Consider the following 14,732-nt stretch of genomic DNA (forward strand, 5'->3'; position numbering starts at 1 on the left):
TATACATGAAGGGACTTATATTTAAATAAGTATTATTTACAAAATTAAAAGCAAATATATTAAATATAATAGTTATACCATATTTTGTCTGTTGGTAACTTGGTATATATCTTAAACTTTTAACAAAAACAAGCTTTCCAACATGTAAGAGGTATTCCTTTTTCAAAACAAAATCACAAAAACTTAATGCATGAATTTCTAAATTTATGAATCAATGTGTTGTCCATATTTAGAAAATATGTGAATAAAACAATAATTTATTTTAATAATCATTATAAATTTATGAACAAATAATTTAGAAAATAGGAATTTATGCACGGGAGATAATACTAGTAATTATATATTACACTAGATTTGGACCCGTGCAACGCACGGGTTCTTTGATATTTAGTTTGAAATAATATAATATTTAAAAACTTAACTAATTTTTTTATTTAATTTATAAATAGTTCAATTTTATTAACATTAAAAATAATATTAATGGTATGTAACTAAAATTAAAACATATAGAAAAAAATTTTGGTGTAAATCCTCCATATTGTTTCTAGGGTTTAAAACAAATTAAAAGCAACACAATTTAAATAGATAATGTTACACAACTGAATTAAAATATAAATTGAGCATAATAATGTGATTTTCTAAATATTCTCACATGTTTTACTTTAAATTTTTTTATCTTTGTTCTTTGCGTTTGTTTTTACAGTTCTTATCCATAAAGTTGATTTAATAGAAATAAATCAAAATTGAAATATTAAGTTTAGCAAAATAAAAAATATATAATATGTAGTATATTTACCTTTATGTTTTTATGAATCTTTGAGACCACAAAATTTCAAAGATTATTATCTAATTCTTTAATTTTTATTTGAAATAAATAATTTTCACCAACACTTGAATGTACACATTTGACAATATTTTCAATTCTTTCAACGTGACAGTATAGCTAATTATATATTTTCTATGCATATAAACGCATAAACATAATGGTGGCATAAGCTGATTAACAACGGCATCATAATTTTATGTACACATAAGATGTAGCAAATTAATAGTAAAGAAATTTAGAGTTGTGTGAAGAAATAAGTCTTTTATAATACTTTTCTTTTATCTGCTATTATGTATGGTGAAAAATTAGAGAGAATCTAATCCTATATACAAATATAATTATTGTGATCTTTTAAACATCAAAATTTATTATTAAACATAAAATTTTGTTATTTATAAGAAATATTTGAAAAACTTGTTTTACAAATCAAATTTATTTAAGATTTGAAAAACAAATTCTATCAAATACTCTTGAAAATTAAATTTTATTCTGTTTAGGATTTTTTGAAAAGAAAGACTCCTGTAAAATAATTTCATCAAAAAAAAAATTAGAATTATATTTTATTCAAAAATTTAGAAAAGGAAAAATACTATCAATAACAATTTTCAATTATAATTATATAATTTTTAAAATAACTGTTTTTATAATTCATTATTTTACTATTTCTAGTATCATGTTCTTCATCAAATTTTTATAAAGGTAAAATTATTATCAAATAACTCATTTAAAATTCTATTTTCTATGGTTTGAAAAAAAAAGTTTTATCAAACAATTTATTTTAGATAATTATCATATATTTATAAAACAATTAACACATGTCAATATCTTAATTTTTTATTGTCATGTGTCGCGATAATGTTAATTAGAAACTTTAAAATAATTATTATAAACCATTTTTTTTTAATAATCTACTGTTTAGGTTTTATAAAATTACTATCAAATAATTATTTTTAGTTAAAATTAATAAGTTTTCCACATTACTATTTTTACAATTCATTTTGTCATTACTTTTAATATAAAAAAATTTCTCATTTTTTTAAAGGTAAATCACTTTCAATAATTTTCAACTTTTCTTTTGTTTAGGAACTGTTAAAAGAAAAAATTACTATCTTATATTTTATTTTAAATAATAATTATATATGTATATATATTTAACTATATTTCACTTAGGATTTTAGAAAAGTAAAGTTACTATCAAGTACTTTATGTTAGGTATCTATAAAGAAAATTTGGAATAATTACTATAAAATAATGTTTTACAGTTATATTTGGTTTATGATTTATGAAAAGGAAAATTACTTTCATTTAATTATTTTCAGTTACATTTAGATATTTTATAGTTACTATTTTTACAATTTATTTATGCCACCATCTCAATATAATGTTTTCATGAAGTTCTTTTTAAAAGGGAAAATTACTTTCAAATAAACTTTCCAATTTTATTTTAATTAGGATTTATAAAAAATAAAAATTACTATTAAATAATTTATTTTAGATAACTATAATTATATATTATCAAATAGTAAGATTACAAAAATTTAATATTTTTAACACATGTCACAATCTTAAATTTTAGTCGCCATGTGTCACGATCATGTCAATTAGCAACTTCGAAGAACCAAACTTTATATAATAAGCTTCAGTTACATTTAGATATTTTATAGTTACTATTTTTTACAATTTATTTATGCCACCATCTCAATATAATGTTTTCATGAAGTTCTTTTTAAAAGGGAAAATTACTTTCAAATAAACTTTCCAATTTTATTTTAATTAGGATTTATAGAAAATAAAAATTACTATTAAATACTTTATTTTAGATAACTATAATTATATATTATCATATAATAAGATTACAAAAATCTAATAATTTTAACACATGTCACAATCTTAAATTTTAGTCGCCATGTGTCACGATCATGTTAATTAGCAACTTCGAAGAACCAAACTTTATATAATAAGATATTTTTTTAATTCAAAAACAACATGTTAAGTTATTATTTATATTCTTAACAAGTTTATAACAAACATAAAATAATTTATATATGACAGAAAATTTCATTAAAATATATATACTAATTATTGTGTTGAAATTTTCAAAACACTCATATATTATAAATGTTTTAGACTATATTTTTATACAAATATTTTTTCTTCATTAATATTTAATTATATACTGTTTTATATCTTAAGTTTTATAATAAAAATATTATTTAAAGATAACAACACAACATATAAGTATTATCTTATTTTTTAGAAATATAAAATATTATTTCAAGATAACAACACAATATATGAGAATTATCTTTTTAGAAATTTAATATTATTAATATAAAATTCGTTTTTAATTAAATTATTATATATAAAAATTTATTAAGGGTAACAACGATATTAACCAGTTTAACTTTTAACGTGAGAGCTCGATTCCGAAAATTCGGTTGGCAAATAGTAGTATAGATCAAACTATCGAAATCTGGGCTTTACGTAATGGTCATATGGCTGCTTTTATAAGTAAGCCCAAAATAAACATTTTCTCCTTTGTTCTATTTGGGCTTGTCAGTAATTCTTACCATGGCCCCCTAAACTTTCAAATTCACCGTTTTGTTTCCACACAAAAAGTAAATTACTGATTAGCTTTTTTTTTCCTTTTAATCTGAACTCTTAGGAGAGTTTCGTATGGGGAAGAAGATAACGTATATAAAGATGAGGTCAAGATTATCCATCACTTTAAAAGACCTTCCTTTTCCACAGCCATGGTGGTCGTCACGCACCTCTCCACTTCCTTCCACCAAATCTCCCCTTCCTTCTTCCACCTCCGCCTCCGTATCCCCGCCGCTTCCTCTCTCCCCAAACGCGGCGGCGACGGAGGAGGAGGATTCGCCTTGTCGATCAGAGCTTACATAGAGAAACCAAACTCCATCTCCAGCTTCGCCAACACAGTCATCGGTTCTCTCCCGGTCATCGGACTCCTCGCCAGGATCCTCAGCGACGAAGGCGGCGTCGGAAGAGATCTCGTCGACTTCGCCGAGTTTAGGAAACGAGTTGGGAATAAATGCGCCCCTAGTGATTCTAGAGCTTTCTACGAATTCCAACAGCGAAGAGGCAAGGTAACTAGAGTTTGATCATTTAGTTGGTGGAAACAGTTACAGTTATTACATATGGTTATGTCGGAATATTGTTATTCCATGTGGGTTTACACCGTTCAAGCAAATGTTTTTAGCATTTTTTGATGATTTTTTTTTTCAGATCATGTATGGTTGAATTGTTGTGTTACATAAAGTTATATCCTTTTTTTTTGGTTGGTGCTAATGTGTTTGATCAGCTTTTAAGTGCCTTGTTTGGTTTGTTTGATATGTCGGAATATTGTATTCCCCTTGATTTTACACCATTTAAGCAAATGTTCTTAGCATTTTTGTTGATTTTTTTTTTCCAGATTATGTATGGTTGAATTGTTGTGTTACGTAAAGTTATATCCTTTTTTAATGTGTGTGATCAGCTCTTAAGTGGCTTGTTGTTTTGTTTGATATGTTGGAATATTGTATTCCCTGTGATTTTACCCCAATAAAGCAAATGTTTTTAGCATTTTTTTTGTTGATTTTTTTTCCAGATAATATATGGTTGAATTGTTGTGTTACATAAAGTTATATCCTTTTTTGTTGGGTGTTAATATGTGTGATCAGTTTTGAAATGGCTTGTTGATTGTTTGATATGTCGGAATATTGTTTCCTGTTATTTTACATCATTTAAGCAAATGTTGTTAGCATTTTTTGCTGACTTTTCTTTTCATATATTGTTGTGTTCCATAAAGTTGTATCCTTTTTTTGTTGGGTGTTAATGTGTGATCAGGTTTTAAGTGTGGCTTGTTTGGTTTGTTTGGTAGGCAGGAGAACCTTTGTATGTACTTCTTTGCTGTTGGGTTGCTGCAGTAGGTGCAGGGCTTCTCAAGTCTGAAGAGATCCTTGAAGGTGTTACGAGGGTTAGCATTTCAAATGATCTCGAGTTCGAAGAACAGAACTTCATTGCTTTGATGACTGAAGCTAGACAGGTATTGATCTGTTTCTAATCCGTGCCCTTTAGACCTATGCTATTGTGTATTGGTTTGTAATCTTCTCTCTGCAACCTCTCGTACAATTGGTTATAAATGTTTGTTGGTGATGCAGAGGAGGGCGAAGTTGAACGTTGCAGCACCAACTATCCCTATGGAACTAAGAGTCGAGAAGGCTCTTGAAGGCATATATGCTTGTTGCTTCAGGAGGGGAGTTATTGAGGAGGAAGATGAGAAGCTTCTTCTAGTGATGCTTACCGCGGTTTTCCCGTCTGTTGACAAGTCTGAGATAGAGAGAATCATCAAAGAGAAGGCGACAAGGGTCGCAGAAGGGGGAGAAGAAGAGAATCTGGCCGAGCCGAAACGGCTGCCTAAAGAAGCTATTCAAATGCAAATGAAGGATCTTGAGTTCCTTCAACAACAAAGCATAGAATCTTAACAGTGTGGCAAATCTGTTTTTACTTTCAGTTTGGATAAGGAAAAAGCCAATAACTTGAAGTGTATCCATGCTTTGTTACTTTGTTTAAAAGCTAAGCAGTTCATAGTCACTAGGAGATACGCGTGATGATAAGTAATAACAGGATATATCCCAACAGGGATTTTAACCCGAACCAGCTGAACCAAACCAATTTTTTTTGGTTTATTTGGCGATGATCAGTTATCAGTTAGTTCAATTTTCTGAAAAGTTAACCAAATTTTCAAACTAAACTTACCAAAATTTCGAACTAGAATAACTGAACTAACTAAAATTTTCTAAATTGTTGACCAGACTAAACCTAATTTAACCATAACCAAAAATTAAAATGAATTTGATAGAATTTTCAAAAACCTTACTAACCAAATACCAAACTGAGCCGAATCAAAATTTTCGGTTGAATTTGGTAAAATTTTGTGTAAACTGAACTAATCAAAAACTAAACCATTTGAACCGAATTAACTGAACAAACCGAACCACCCACAAGCTTACTAAAAAAACGTGCAGAAAGACGAACTTTGAGTTAAAGAGCATGCTTCCACAGAAACCGGACCAAAGCAAAATTTCCGGTTCAGTATTATACAAACCGATCTAACCAAAAACCAACCATCTGAACCGAATTAACCAACCGAACCTGGAAAAGAACATGTAGAAAAAGTCAAACTTTAGAGTACACCCAACTAACCGAAAAACATGATGCTGATGACTTCGAGGTTCCTGTAATAAAATCAAAGCAGGGAAAAAAAAAACAAATCCAAATCTATCTTCTCATGTGAATAAACATCCCCTGTGTCGTTGACAAACACATACACTCAAAAAATGGCACTTAATCCTCCTCTTCTTCATACCCTCTTGATACTCCTCTCACTATCCACCACCATCACTTCATCTCTTCCATCGCAGTCTCTCCAAGACTCTCCTCCATATCTATGGCCATTACCTGCAAAATTCTCCTCCGGAGACGAAACCCTCTCGGTGGATCCTTCCCTTTCTCTAACCGTAGCTGGAAACGGCGGCGGATCTCCGATCGTTAGAGCTGCATTCGACAGGTACATGGGGATGATCTTCAAGCACGCTTATAACAGAGCTTCTTCTCTCTTGACGAGAATCAGGTTCCTGAGTATGGTTGAGTATGATATCACTTCTCTCAAGATCATTGTTCACTCAGATTCTGAAGAGGTAAAGTAAAAAAAAAAAAAAAAAAAAATCTTGATTTGATGAATCCAAGTTTCAAGATTTGGTTCATTTTGGTTTGTTTCTTTTGTTTCAATGTTCAGCTTCAATTGGGTGTGGATGAGAGTTATACATTGATGGTTTCAAAGAATAACGAGCTATCTATTGTAGGAGCTGCCACCATTGAGGTTTGAGTCTCACTTTGCAGTCACACTTTTGATTCTCTTCTTATATCTCATTTGCTTGCTGGTTTCAGGCTAATACTGTGTATGGTGCTCTTAGAGGGTTGGAGGTATGCTAAGTATGATATGTTAGAGATGAGTTTCTCCATCTTGATCATGGTCTATACTAATCTTATATGTATAAATAATATTTCTTTTCATTTATTTGCTTAATAGCTTTGTTTATGATCTTCCTCTTCCTATATGTATTTCTATGTTTTGATTCTTGAACTTTTGAGTTGTTTGTTTTGTTTCTTTGCTAATTCTTTGTGTGCTTTTTTTTTATGAAAACGTTGCAGACGTTTAGCCAGTTGTGTGCTTTTGATTACTTAACCAAATCTGTGCAAATATATAAAGCACCCTGGTTTATTCAAGATAAACCTAGATTCCAGTACCGTGGTCTGCTAATAGGTAACTAAAAGTCCATATCTCTGTCTAATTATTGTTCATTCCTTGTGTGCTTGATATGTACTTGCTACTTCATTCCGTGTGCTTGGTAGTTACTTGCTACTTCTTCCGTTTGTAGATACATCAAGACATTTTCTACCAGTTGATGTTATCAAGCAGATCATTGAATCTATGTCATTCGCTAAACTTGTAAGACTTCATGCTTGTTTGTTCCTGTGGTACACCATGCTTTCTAACTTCGTCACTACTCGGTTATGTGAGGTAGAACGTCCTGCATTGGCACATTGTAGACGAGCAATCATTTCCTTTTGAGACTCCTACGTATCCTAATCTGTGGAAAGGAGCTTATTCGAGATGGGAGCGTTACACAGTTGAGGATGCCTCTGAGATTGTCAGGTAATGGCTTTAAGTGTTGTACGTTATAAGAAGAAGCTTATTTCTTTCTACTTACTAATATTCTATGTTGTATTTGTTCTTTGCTTTTTGTGATCTCAACTGTGAAGGTTTGCCAAAATGAGAGGTACTTTCTTCACTAAGTCTGGAGCCTAACATGACTGTTATGGCTAGCAGCTCCTAATAGTGATTTTTATAAAAGGCTTCTTTTGTGTTTTGATCATATGCTTCTAATGGTTGGGATATATCTCTTGCAGGTATTAACGTCATGGCTGAACTAGATGTTCCTGGCCATGCTGAATCATGGTACAAATAAAACTTCTAATCCTGTTCCTCTCTCTTAATCTCACACGGTTACTAGCCAGCCCATATTTTTATATCCCAGTAGCATAGGATCTTAATTCTTAAGCTTAAAAGTTTATAAAACAAACTGTGGATGTACTTTGTGTTATTTATTATACTCCTTATGCTCAAGTACATGTTATGGTGTGTGTATGATTTGAGAATTTGAGCTATCATTATCTTTATCATCACTCTTTGAATGTGTATGGTTTGCGTTTCAATGCAGGGGAACTGGTTACCCTGATCTTTGGCCCTCTCCGTCTTGCCGAGAGCCCCTTGACGTTACTAAGAACTTTACATTTGATGTGATCTCTGGCATTTTGGCAGGTCTACTTCAACTAGTTGACTCATTTTGGTAGTATTATGCAGTTATGTATGTCATGTTTTGATTCTCATGTGTTCCTATCACATCTTATCTCTGTTTGTGACAGACATGAGAAAGATATTCCCATTTGAGTTTTTCCACTTGGGCGGTGATGAAGTAAATACAGGTTGGTTTGATCAAATCTCTACTTCCTTTTTATACTTAAGTCACTCTTAAAAGACTAAATGTTGCATGCTTTGGCAGATTGCTGGAAAAATACAACTCATGTCAAGGAATGGTACAATCACATGACTCTTCTTTTCATGTCACTCATCATTCATTTATAAGAGAAACTTTGAAGTTATCTTTATAGTTTGATTAATATATATCTGTCCATCATTCTCAACTGCAGGCTTCAGGGTCGCAACTTCACTTCTAAGGACGCATATAAGTACTTTGTACTCCGATCTCAACAGATAGCCATATCTAAAAACTGGACGCCCGTCAACTGGTACAATCTTTTGCATTAAGTTGCATTATGTGACACAGAATAACGTTGTGACTATGAATGACTATTCAGGGAAGAAACATTCAGTTCATTTGGAAAAGATCTCGATCCCCGGACCGTGGTGCAAAACTGGTAACGATTATACAATACCAAATGTAATAAAAAACAACATGAATCTTCGTTATGTCAAAGCTGCTCTCCTTGCAGGCTAGTATCTGATATATGTCAAAAGGCGGTAGCAAAAGGATTCAGATGCATTTTCAGTAACCAAGGTTATTGGTACCTCGACCATCTAGATGTCCCATGGGACCAGGTTTACAACACCGAGCCTCTAAATGGAATCCATGATCCTTCTCAGCAAAAGCTTGTGATTGGTGGAGAAGTTTGCATGTGGGGTGAAACAGCTGATACATCCGTTGTACTTCAGACAATTTGGCCTAGAGCTGCAGCAGCTGCAGGTAAAGACTCTATTAGGCATGCAGTCTCGGTTTATTCGATTATTTCGGTCCGGGTATTTTTGGTTTTGGTATATTCAGTTTGGCCACAATCCCACTGAAATGAACCCAAAAAATTGGTTCGGTTTTCGGTTAATTTTTTATTTTTTTTAAGTTATTTTTGAAAATAATCGTTTTTTGTTCCAGTTAGAATTCGGTACAGTTTTCTAAAAATCGGATATTCTTGGTTAAATTTGGTTATTTTCGGGTAATCCGGTTAGTTTGGTTCGGTTAATTTTGGTTATTTCCGCTATTTCTGTTGGGTTCGAACAAAATCCTCAGGCCTAAACTCTATAGTGATCTTTAGCCATGAAAAGTTATTGGGTCTCACTCACCTCTACTTTCATGAATCTTTGGTGGAACAGAACGGATGTGGAGCACTAGAGAGGCTGTGTCAAAGGGAAACATAACGTTAACTGCATTGCCTCGTTTACACTACTTCAGGTGTTTACTGAATAACCGTGGGGTTCCAGCAGCTCCAGTTGATAACTGGTACGCACGAAGACCACCCTCTGGACCTGGCTCTTGCTATGCTCAGTGATTCCAAATCATATCATCCCATTTTAATTTGTATTATATGTAATGTCTCTTGTCTGAAAACTGGTTCTTGCATTTGTTTTTTCTTTAACTGTCTTCTTCTTGATAACTCAAATCAAAGTAGTGTTTTGTTTTTTCTTGCAACAATAATCAATCGTGAGAACATCTGACTTTTTCGATGATTTGATCTTGATACAAGAGTGCTCCTAGCATATTGTTAGTTAGTCTATCTATTTCATAATGTAAATTGTTTTAGAAATATTTTTTTTGGTTTCAAAATATAAGTCGTTCACATTTCTATGAAATTTTGTATTTATTGGATAATGTATAACTAGTTAAATTACAGAGACTTTTAAATGGTTGGTTGAGCTAATTCTAATTTATAATTTATGTAATATTTTTTGAAAAATAATAAGTTTTTAATTTCTTTTGTTTTTATTTAAAAAAATTATATTACTAAACAGAAGGAATACCATATAGCATTGGAAATTATTTACGTTCTGCTGAAAACATACCTCATTATTGTAATTTTCTTTGGACTGGTCTTATATAATGTTGAAATATGAACTAGCAAAACAACATGGACCTGTTTTGGTGTTTAAACATAGCTACAACGTTGATTTGTGTCGATGTTTGTAGGCTTGGGTTGTATATTTACGTATGCGTTCGCATATTTACATTTAAAAAAAAAAAAAACATATTGTGTTCTAAAGCATTTACGTTTTTGGTTTTAAGAAAAAAGCTTACAGCATTCAAATATTCATAGTTCCGTATGAAAATTAACGTTTTAATCTATGACGTTAACGTAGATATGAGATTAAACAATAGAATTTTGGGCTCTCTCTCCTCTCTTTTAGAGAGAGGATTTTCTCGTTACTTTCCTTGTTCCCAAATTTAATCTTTCACAAGGAGTAGAGATAAGAGAGTTTCCAGATCGGTTTTTGTTTCCGGTGACGCACCTTTTCTTCGGTGGTCGGCCGGTTCTGTCTCCGGCGTCGCGTCGTTACTCTCGATGGTCGTCCGGCTTTTGTCTCCAGCGTCTTTGCCTTCTTCTCCGGCGATGGCGGCTGGCTTTCTCTGGTACACGGTGGTCTTCTCGACGGCGTGTAGCCGGCCTTGTCTGGGTTCCGTTTGTTCTCCTCGAGTGTGATCGAGGTGAGTGACGAGTTTGTGGTGTGCGTGGGCCTTACCTTGGATGAGATCTCGATCTCGATTTCGTTTTCGATTTCGATTGAACTCTCCAAAACGTTCGCTTGAAGAAACTGATTCCGGCAATCTTCCAATACTGTCGTTGGAGATGGATTCGGTGCCTCTGGTTAAGGTCCTGGTTGAATTCCGAGTGGTGGCTCTGATTCCGGCGTGGTCCGGCGTGGTTGCGAGACGCGTGTCTTCTCTAGTTGTTAGAGGTTGACACGTGTCTCTTTCTTTCGCTAACTTCAACACGTGTTTGCGCGTGTTTTCGTCGGTTTGTCCGAATCGGTGATGTGGGCCGCAGACCATGTTTTTAGTTGTTGGGTTTTTTTTTGGTTAGTCCATTGCTTTGGGCTTTTAGAAGTTGGGCTTTTGCCCTTTAATAAAATTTCAGATGAAAAAAAAAAAAAAAGATATGAGATTAAACACGTACTCACTATACAACTCGGTCAAGTCTTATATGTTTTGGTTAAATAATAATAGTACAAAAGCTATATAGTTCAGGCCTCTTCTCGTAGATACATTATTGTCTATAGCAATGTGGGAAGAAAAGAAGAGATATCTATTGCATTGACGTCGACATGTAGGTTACAATTATTGACCAAAGAACATCATCTATAACGACTCGTCCTTAAATTCTCAAGAAAATCCAACGTTATATTATATAAATATCACATGAGATTGATATGTTTTTGACTAGTTCTACTCCTATATTTTCTAACAAACGATGTTCATGAAGTTTTACTTACGGAAAATTGAGAAAAATAGACACTTTCAACTTTTATTTGTCAGAATAAAACTTTTGATATTTTTGGTCATTTTGGACAGGTTTTACCTTTCTGTAATGGAAAAAATAGTAAACTAAGTTTTAAAAATATAAAAAATATGTAAATCATTGTAAACATTAGTATGACTATTTATATGTTTAAATTTTATTTTTAACAATAGTGGAATCATGTATTTTTAATGTTCTAGGAGAGATATAATATTCATTCTAGTCATCTACTTAGTCTAGAAATCGGATAGTAAGTATTACACACAGATTTATCCTGGGTACAGAATACTAATAAAACTTTCTTCAATATTCTATGCTAGCTAAATTTCGTCTGGTGATATTCTAACAGGATATATTTACTCTACTTAAAGTTTTTTCACAAGTTCTAACCTCGACTCTGTGAAATACATTCTTTTTTTTATGTGTCATAACATTTTCTGCCTTTTACGTTATCAAATGCGTAAGGAAGAATAAACCTCTCACCCTCTCTTCAGCGCTCTGATATATGTACATTACATATTATAGGTAAATCACGAAAAATATGGAAACTTCCATATTTCAATAAATATATTTCCTAAATCTAAACTAAATCTATCCTAAATCTCTCATAGTATCTTCTCTCTCACGTTTTTCTCCTCCCACCCCACCATCTTTCTCTCCTTCGTTCTTAGTTTCTCTCTCTTGTTCATCGACATAACCATCTCTTATATCTATCAATAAAACATGGTTCTAATCTATGTTAAATCTGGTGAATGAATCTCAAGTTGCGGTGATCAGTGGAGTTTCTTGGCCGACAAAACAAGGGGTGGTCAAATGGTAACATTAGAAACTACTACTTTTCCGAAGCAGCTCAAGATCATCGTGTGTGAGGATTCTGGGGTCGACCATATGCTCGTTAATGCCGAGTTCAGTTATGAGATGGTGAATCAAAGAGGGAATCCTCCCATTATTATCAGCAATGATCGACAAGTATCTAATTTTGTGAGCTACACGAAGAAGATTTCGTCTACAACCTTGTGTGTCACGTTGTTTGCTACTGGTGCAAAAGAAAAGGAACGAGTCAATATCGATTTGAATAAGGAGCTGTTTGACTCAAGCAATTTTGAGGATGAAGAAATTCCTGAAACAAATCAAGGAGACTTTGCCATACCGTCAAAAGAGTCGACTGATAAAACGAAGAATCATGTCGCTAAAGATGGTTTCGGTGATGCTGTTTTAACAAGTGAAAACAATGGAGAGCGAGAAAACAACGGCCAATCTGGAAGCACAGATTTCGTGAAGAATGATCAAATTTTCAGAAGTAAACGTGTTCTGAAGGCAACAATGGAAATTTGGGCAATGAAAAATAATTATGATTACATTGTTCTCAAATCAACGAGAAAATGGTGGTATATTCGATGTAAGGATAAACTGTGCAACTGGACTCTGCGTGCGGAATGTTTGGATGAGTCTACATACTTCATGATCAACAAGTGTGTGGGAATACATTCATGTGCCCCTTCGAAGAAAAGCAAATTCGGAAAAACGGCATCGGCAAGAACAATTGGGAAGCTGATACAACATCGATTTGATGATGCCAATGATGGCCCAAAAGGAAATGACATCATTCAGTTCATGAGACTGGAGCATAGTTGCGAGATTACTTATTGGCAAGCTTGGGAAGCTCGTGAGTATGCAATTGCAGCGGCTCGAGGTATACCAGATGAAAGTTATGCTAAAATACCAAAATATTTGCATATGATTAAAGAAGCTAATCCTGGTACCCACACGCACTATGAAACAACTGAGGATGGGAGATTCATGTATCTATTTATGTCGTTTGGGCAATCAGTTTGAGGATTCTACAATGCAATGCGTAGGGTGATTGTTGTTGATGGAACTTTTCTGAAAAATAAATACAAAGGAGTGCTACTTATTGCTACATCTGTAGATGGTAACTCCAATTTGTATCTGATTGCTTTTGGAGTTGTTGATTCAGAGACTGAGGATTCATGGGAGTGGTTCTTAAGACAGTTGAAAGTGGTTATTGCTGATAGTAAAGATTTAGCTTTTGTATCAGATAGGGCTGCGTCAATAGCTAAAGCGCTTGGGACTGTTTACCCTCGTTCAAGATATGGAATTTGCATTCACCACTTGTTGACCAATGTGGTAAAAAAATTCAAGACAAAGGGGTTGTCCGCCTTGGTCGAGAAGGCTTCGCGGGCATATAGGTTATCTGAATTTCAAGAACGTTTCACCGAAATTGTTGAAATGTGTCATGCGCTTGGAAGATATCTACAGGAGGCTGATGTGAGAAAATAGGCTCGTTTTATCTTCCCTGTAGCCAGGTATGACATTAGGACCAATAACCCTGCAGAGTCTATAAATTCAGTTCTGAGATCACCTAGACAATATCCAGTTATTCCTTTGCTGGATAGTATAAGAGAAATATTGACCCGATGGTTCTTTGAGCGTCGCATGTTAAGCTCGAAGCATATTGATCCTTTAACTGTTAAGGTGGAGAAAAAGATTGATAGGAGAATTGTGAAGGTAAAAGGGTTTCAGGTTTACAAGGTTGACAACTACAGAGCACTTGTTAAAGGAGACAATTATGATTGTCATGTTGATTTGGAAAGAAGAACATGCACATGTGGGAAGTACGAGTTAGGAAAAATACCATGCAAACACGCCATTCCTGCAATTTATTCACGAGGTATGGAAGTATACTTAGATGATCTTGGTGACTAATTTTATTTGGGTGTTTTGGCAGCATATATACATTACTCTGTCTCCGTTTTTTTGACACATGTATGGAAGTACACAGATTTACTGATGGCGTCTACACCACTGCAACGTGGAGAACTGCCTATGTCGAATCCATTAATGCAATAGCAGTTCCAGAAATTGATTGGAATGTCCCAGCTGAGGTTAAGCTTGCGAAGGTCCTACCACCAGAGGCAAGAAAGAGTTCTGGTAGACCAGTAAAGAGAAGATATAAAACAGTAGAAGACAAGATCAGATCTTCTCAAGGATAAAAAAAAAGAACAAAAAGCACAAGTGC

At 33.4% G+C, this 14,732-nt stretch overlaps 2 protein-coding genes across 2 annotated transcripts; both read left to right on the plus strand.

The window, feature by feature from the left end:
• The first annotated feature begins 3,507 nt into the window (after window positions 1-3,507).
• BNAC04G25570D (photosystem I assembly factor PSA3, chloroplastic) lies at window positions 3,508-5,419 on the plus strand. Its single transcript, XM_013807307.3, has 3 exons — window positions 3,508-3,933; window positions 4,707-4,871; window positions 4,987-5,419. The coding sequence occupies exons 1-3, from the start codon at window positions 3,580-3,582 to the stop codon at window positions 5,308-5,310; spliced, it is 843 nt and encodes a 280-aa protein (XP_013662761.1). The 5' UTR covers window positions 3,508-3,579; the 3' UTR covers window positions 5,311-5,419.
• A 639-nt stretch (window positions 5,420-6,058) lies between these two features.
• LOC106367520 (beta-hexosaminidase 1) lies at window positions 6,059-9,908 on the plus strand. The gene is made up of 15 exons (XM_013807308.3): window positions 6,059-6,525; window positions 6,624-6,707; window positions 6,776-6,811; window positions 7,040-7,151; window positions 7,267-7,337; window positions 7,414-7,544; window positions 7,652-7,668; window positions 7,799-7,847; window positions 8,110-8,210; window positions 8,315-8,374; window positions 8,452-8,485; window positions 8,600-8,698; window positions 8,768-8,827; window positions 8,903-9,153; window positions 9,555-9,908. Exons 1-15 carry the CDS (start codon window positions 6,166-6,168, stop codon window positions 9,728-9,730), a joined length of 1,641 nt encoding a protein of 546 aa, XP_013662762.1. The 5' UTR covers window positions 6,059-6,165; the 3' UTR covers window positions 9,731-9,908.
• Window positions 9,909-14,732: the final 4,824 nt, after the last annotated feature.

This window comes from Brassica napus, chromosome C4 (assembly GCF_020379485.1).
Source record: "Brassica napus cultivar Da-Ae chromosome C4, Da-Ae, whole genome shotgun sequence".
NCBI lineage: Eukaryota > Viridiplantae > Streptophyta > Magnoliopsida > Brassicales > Brassicaceae > Brassica > Brassica napus.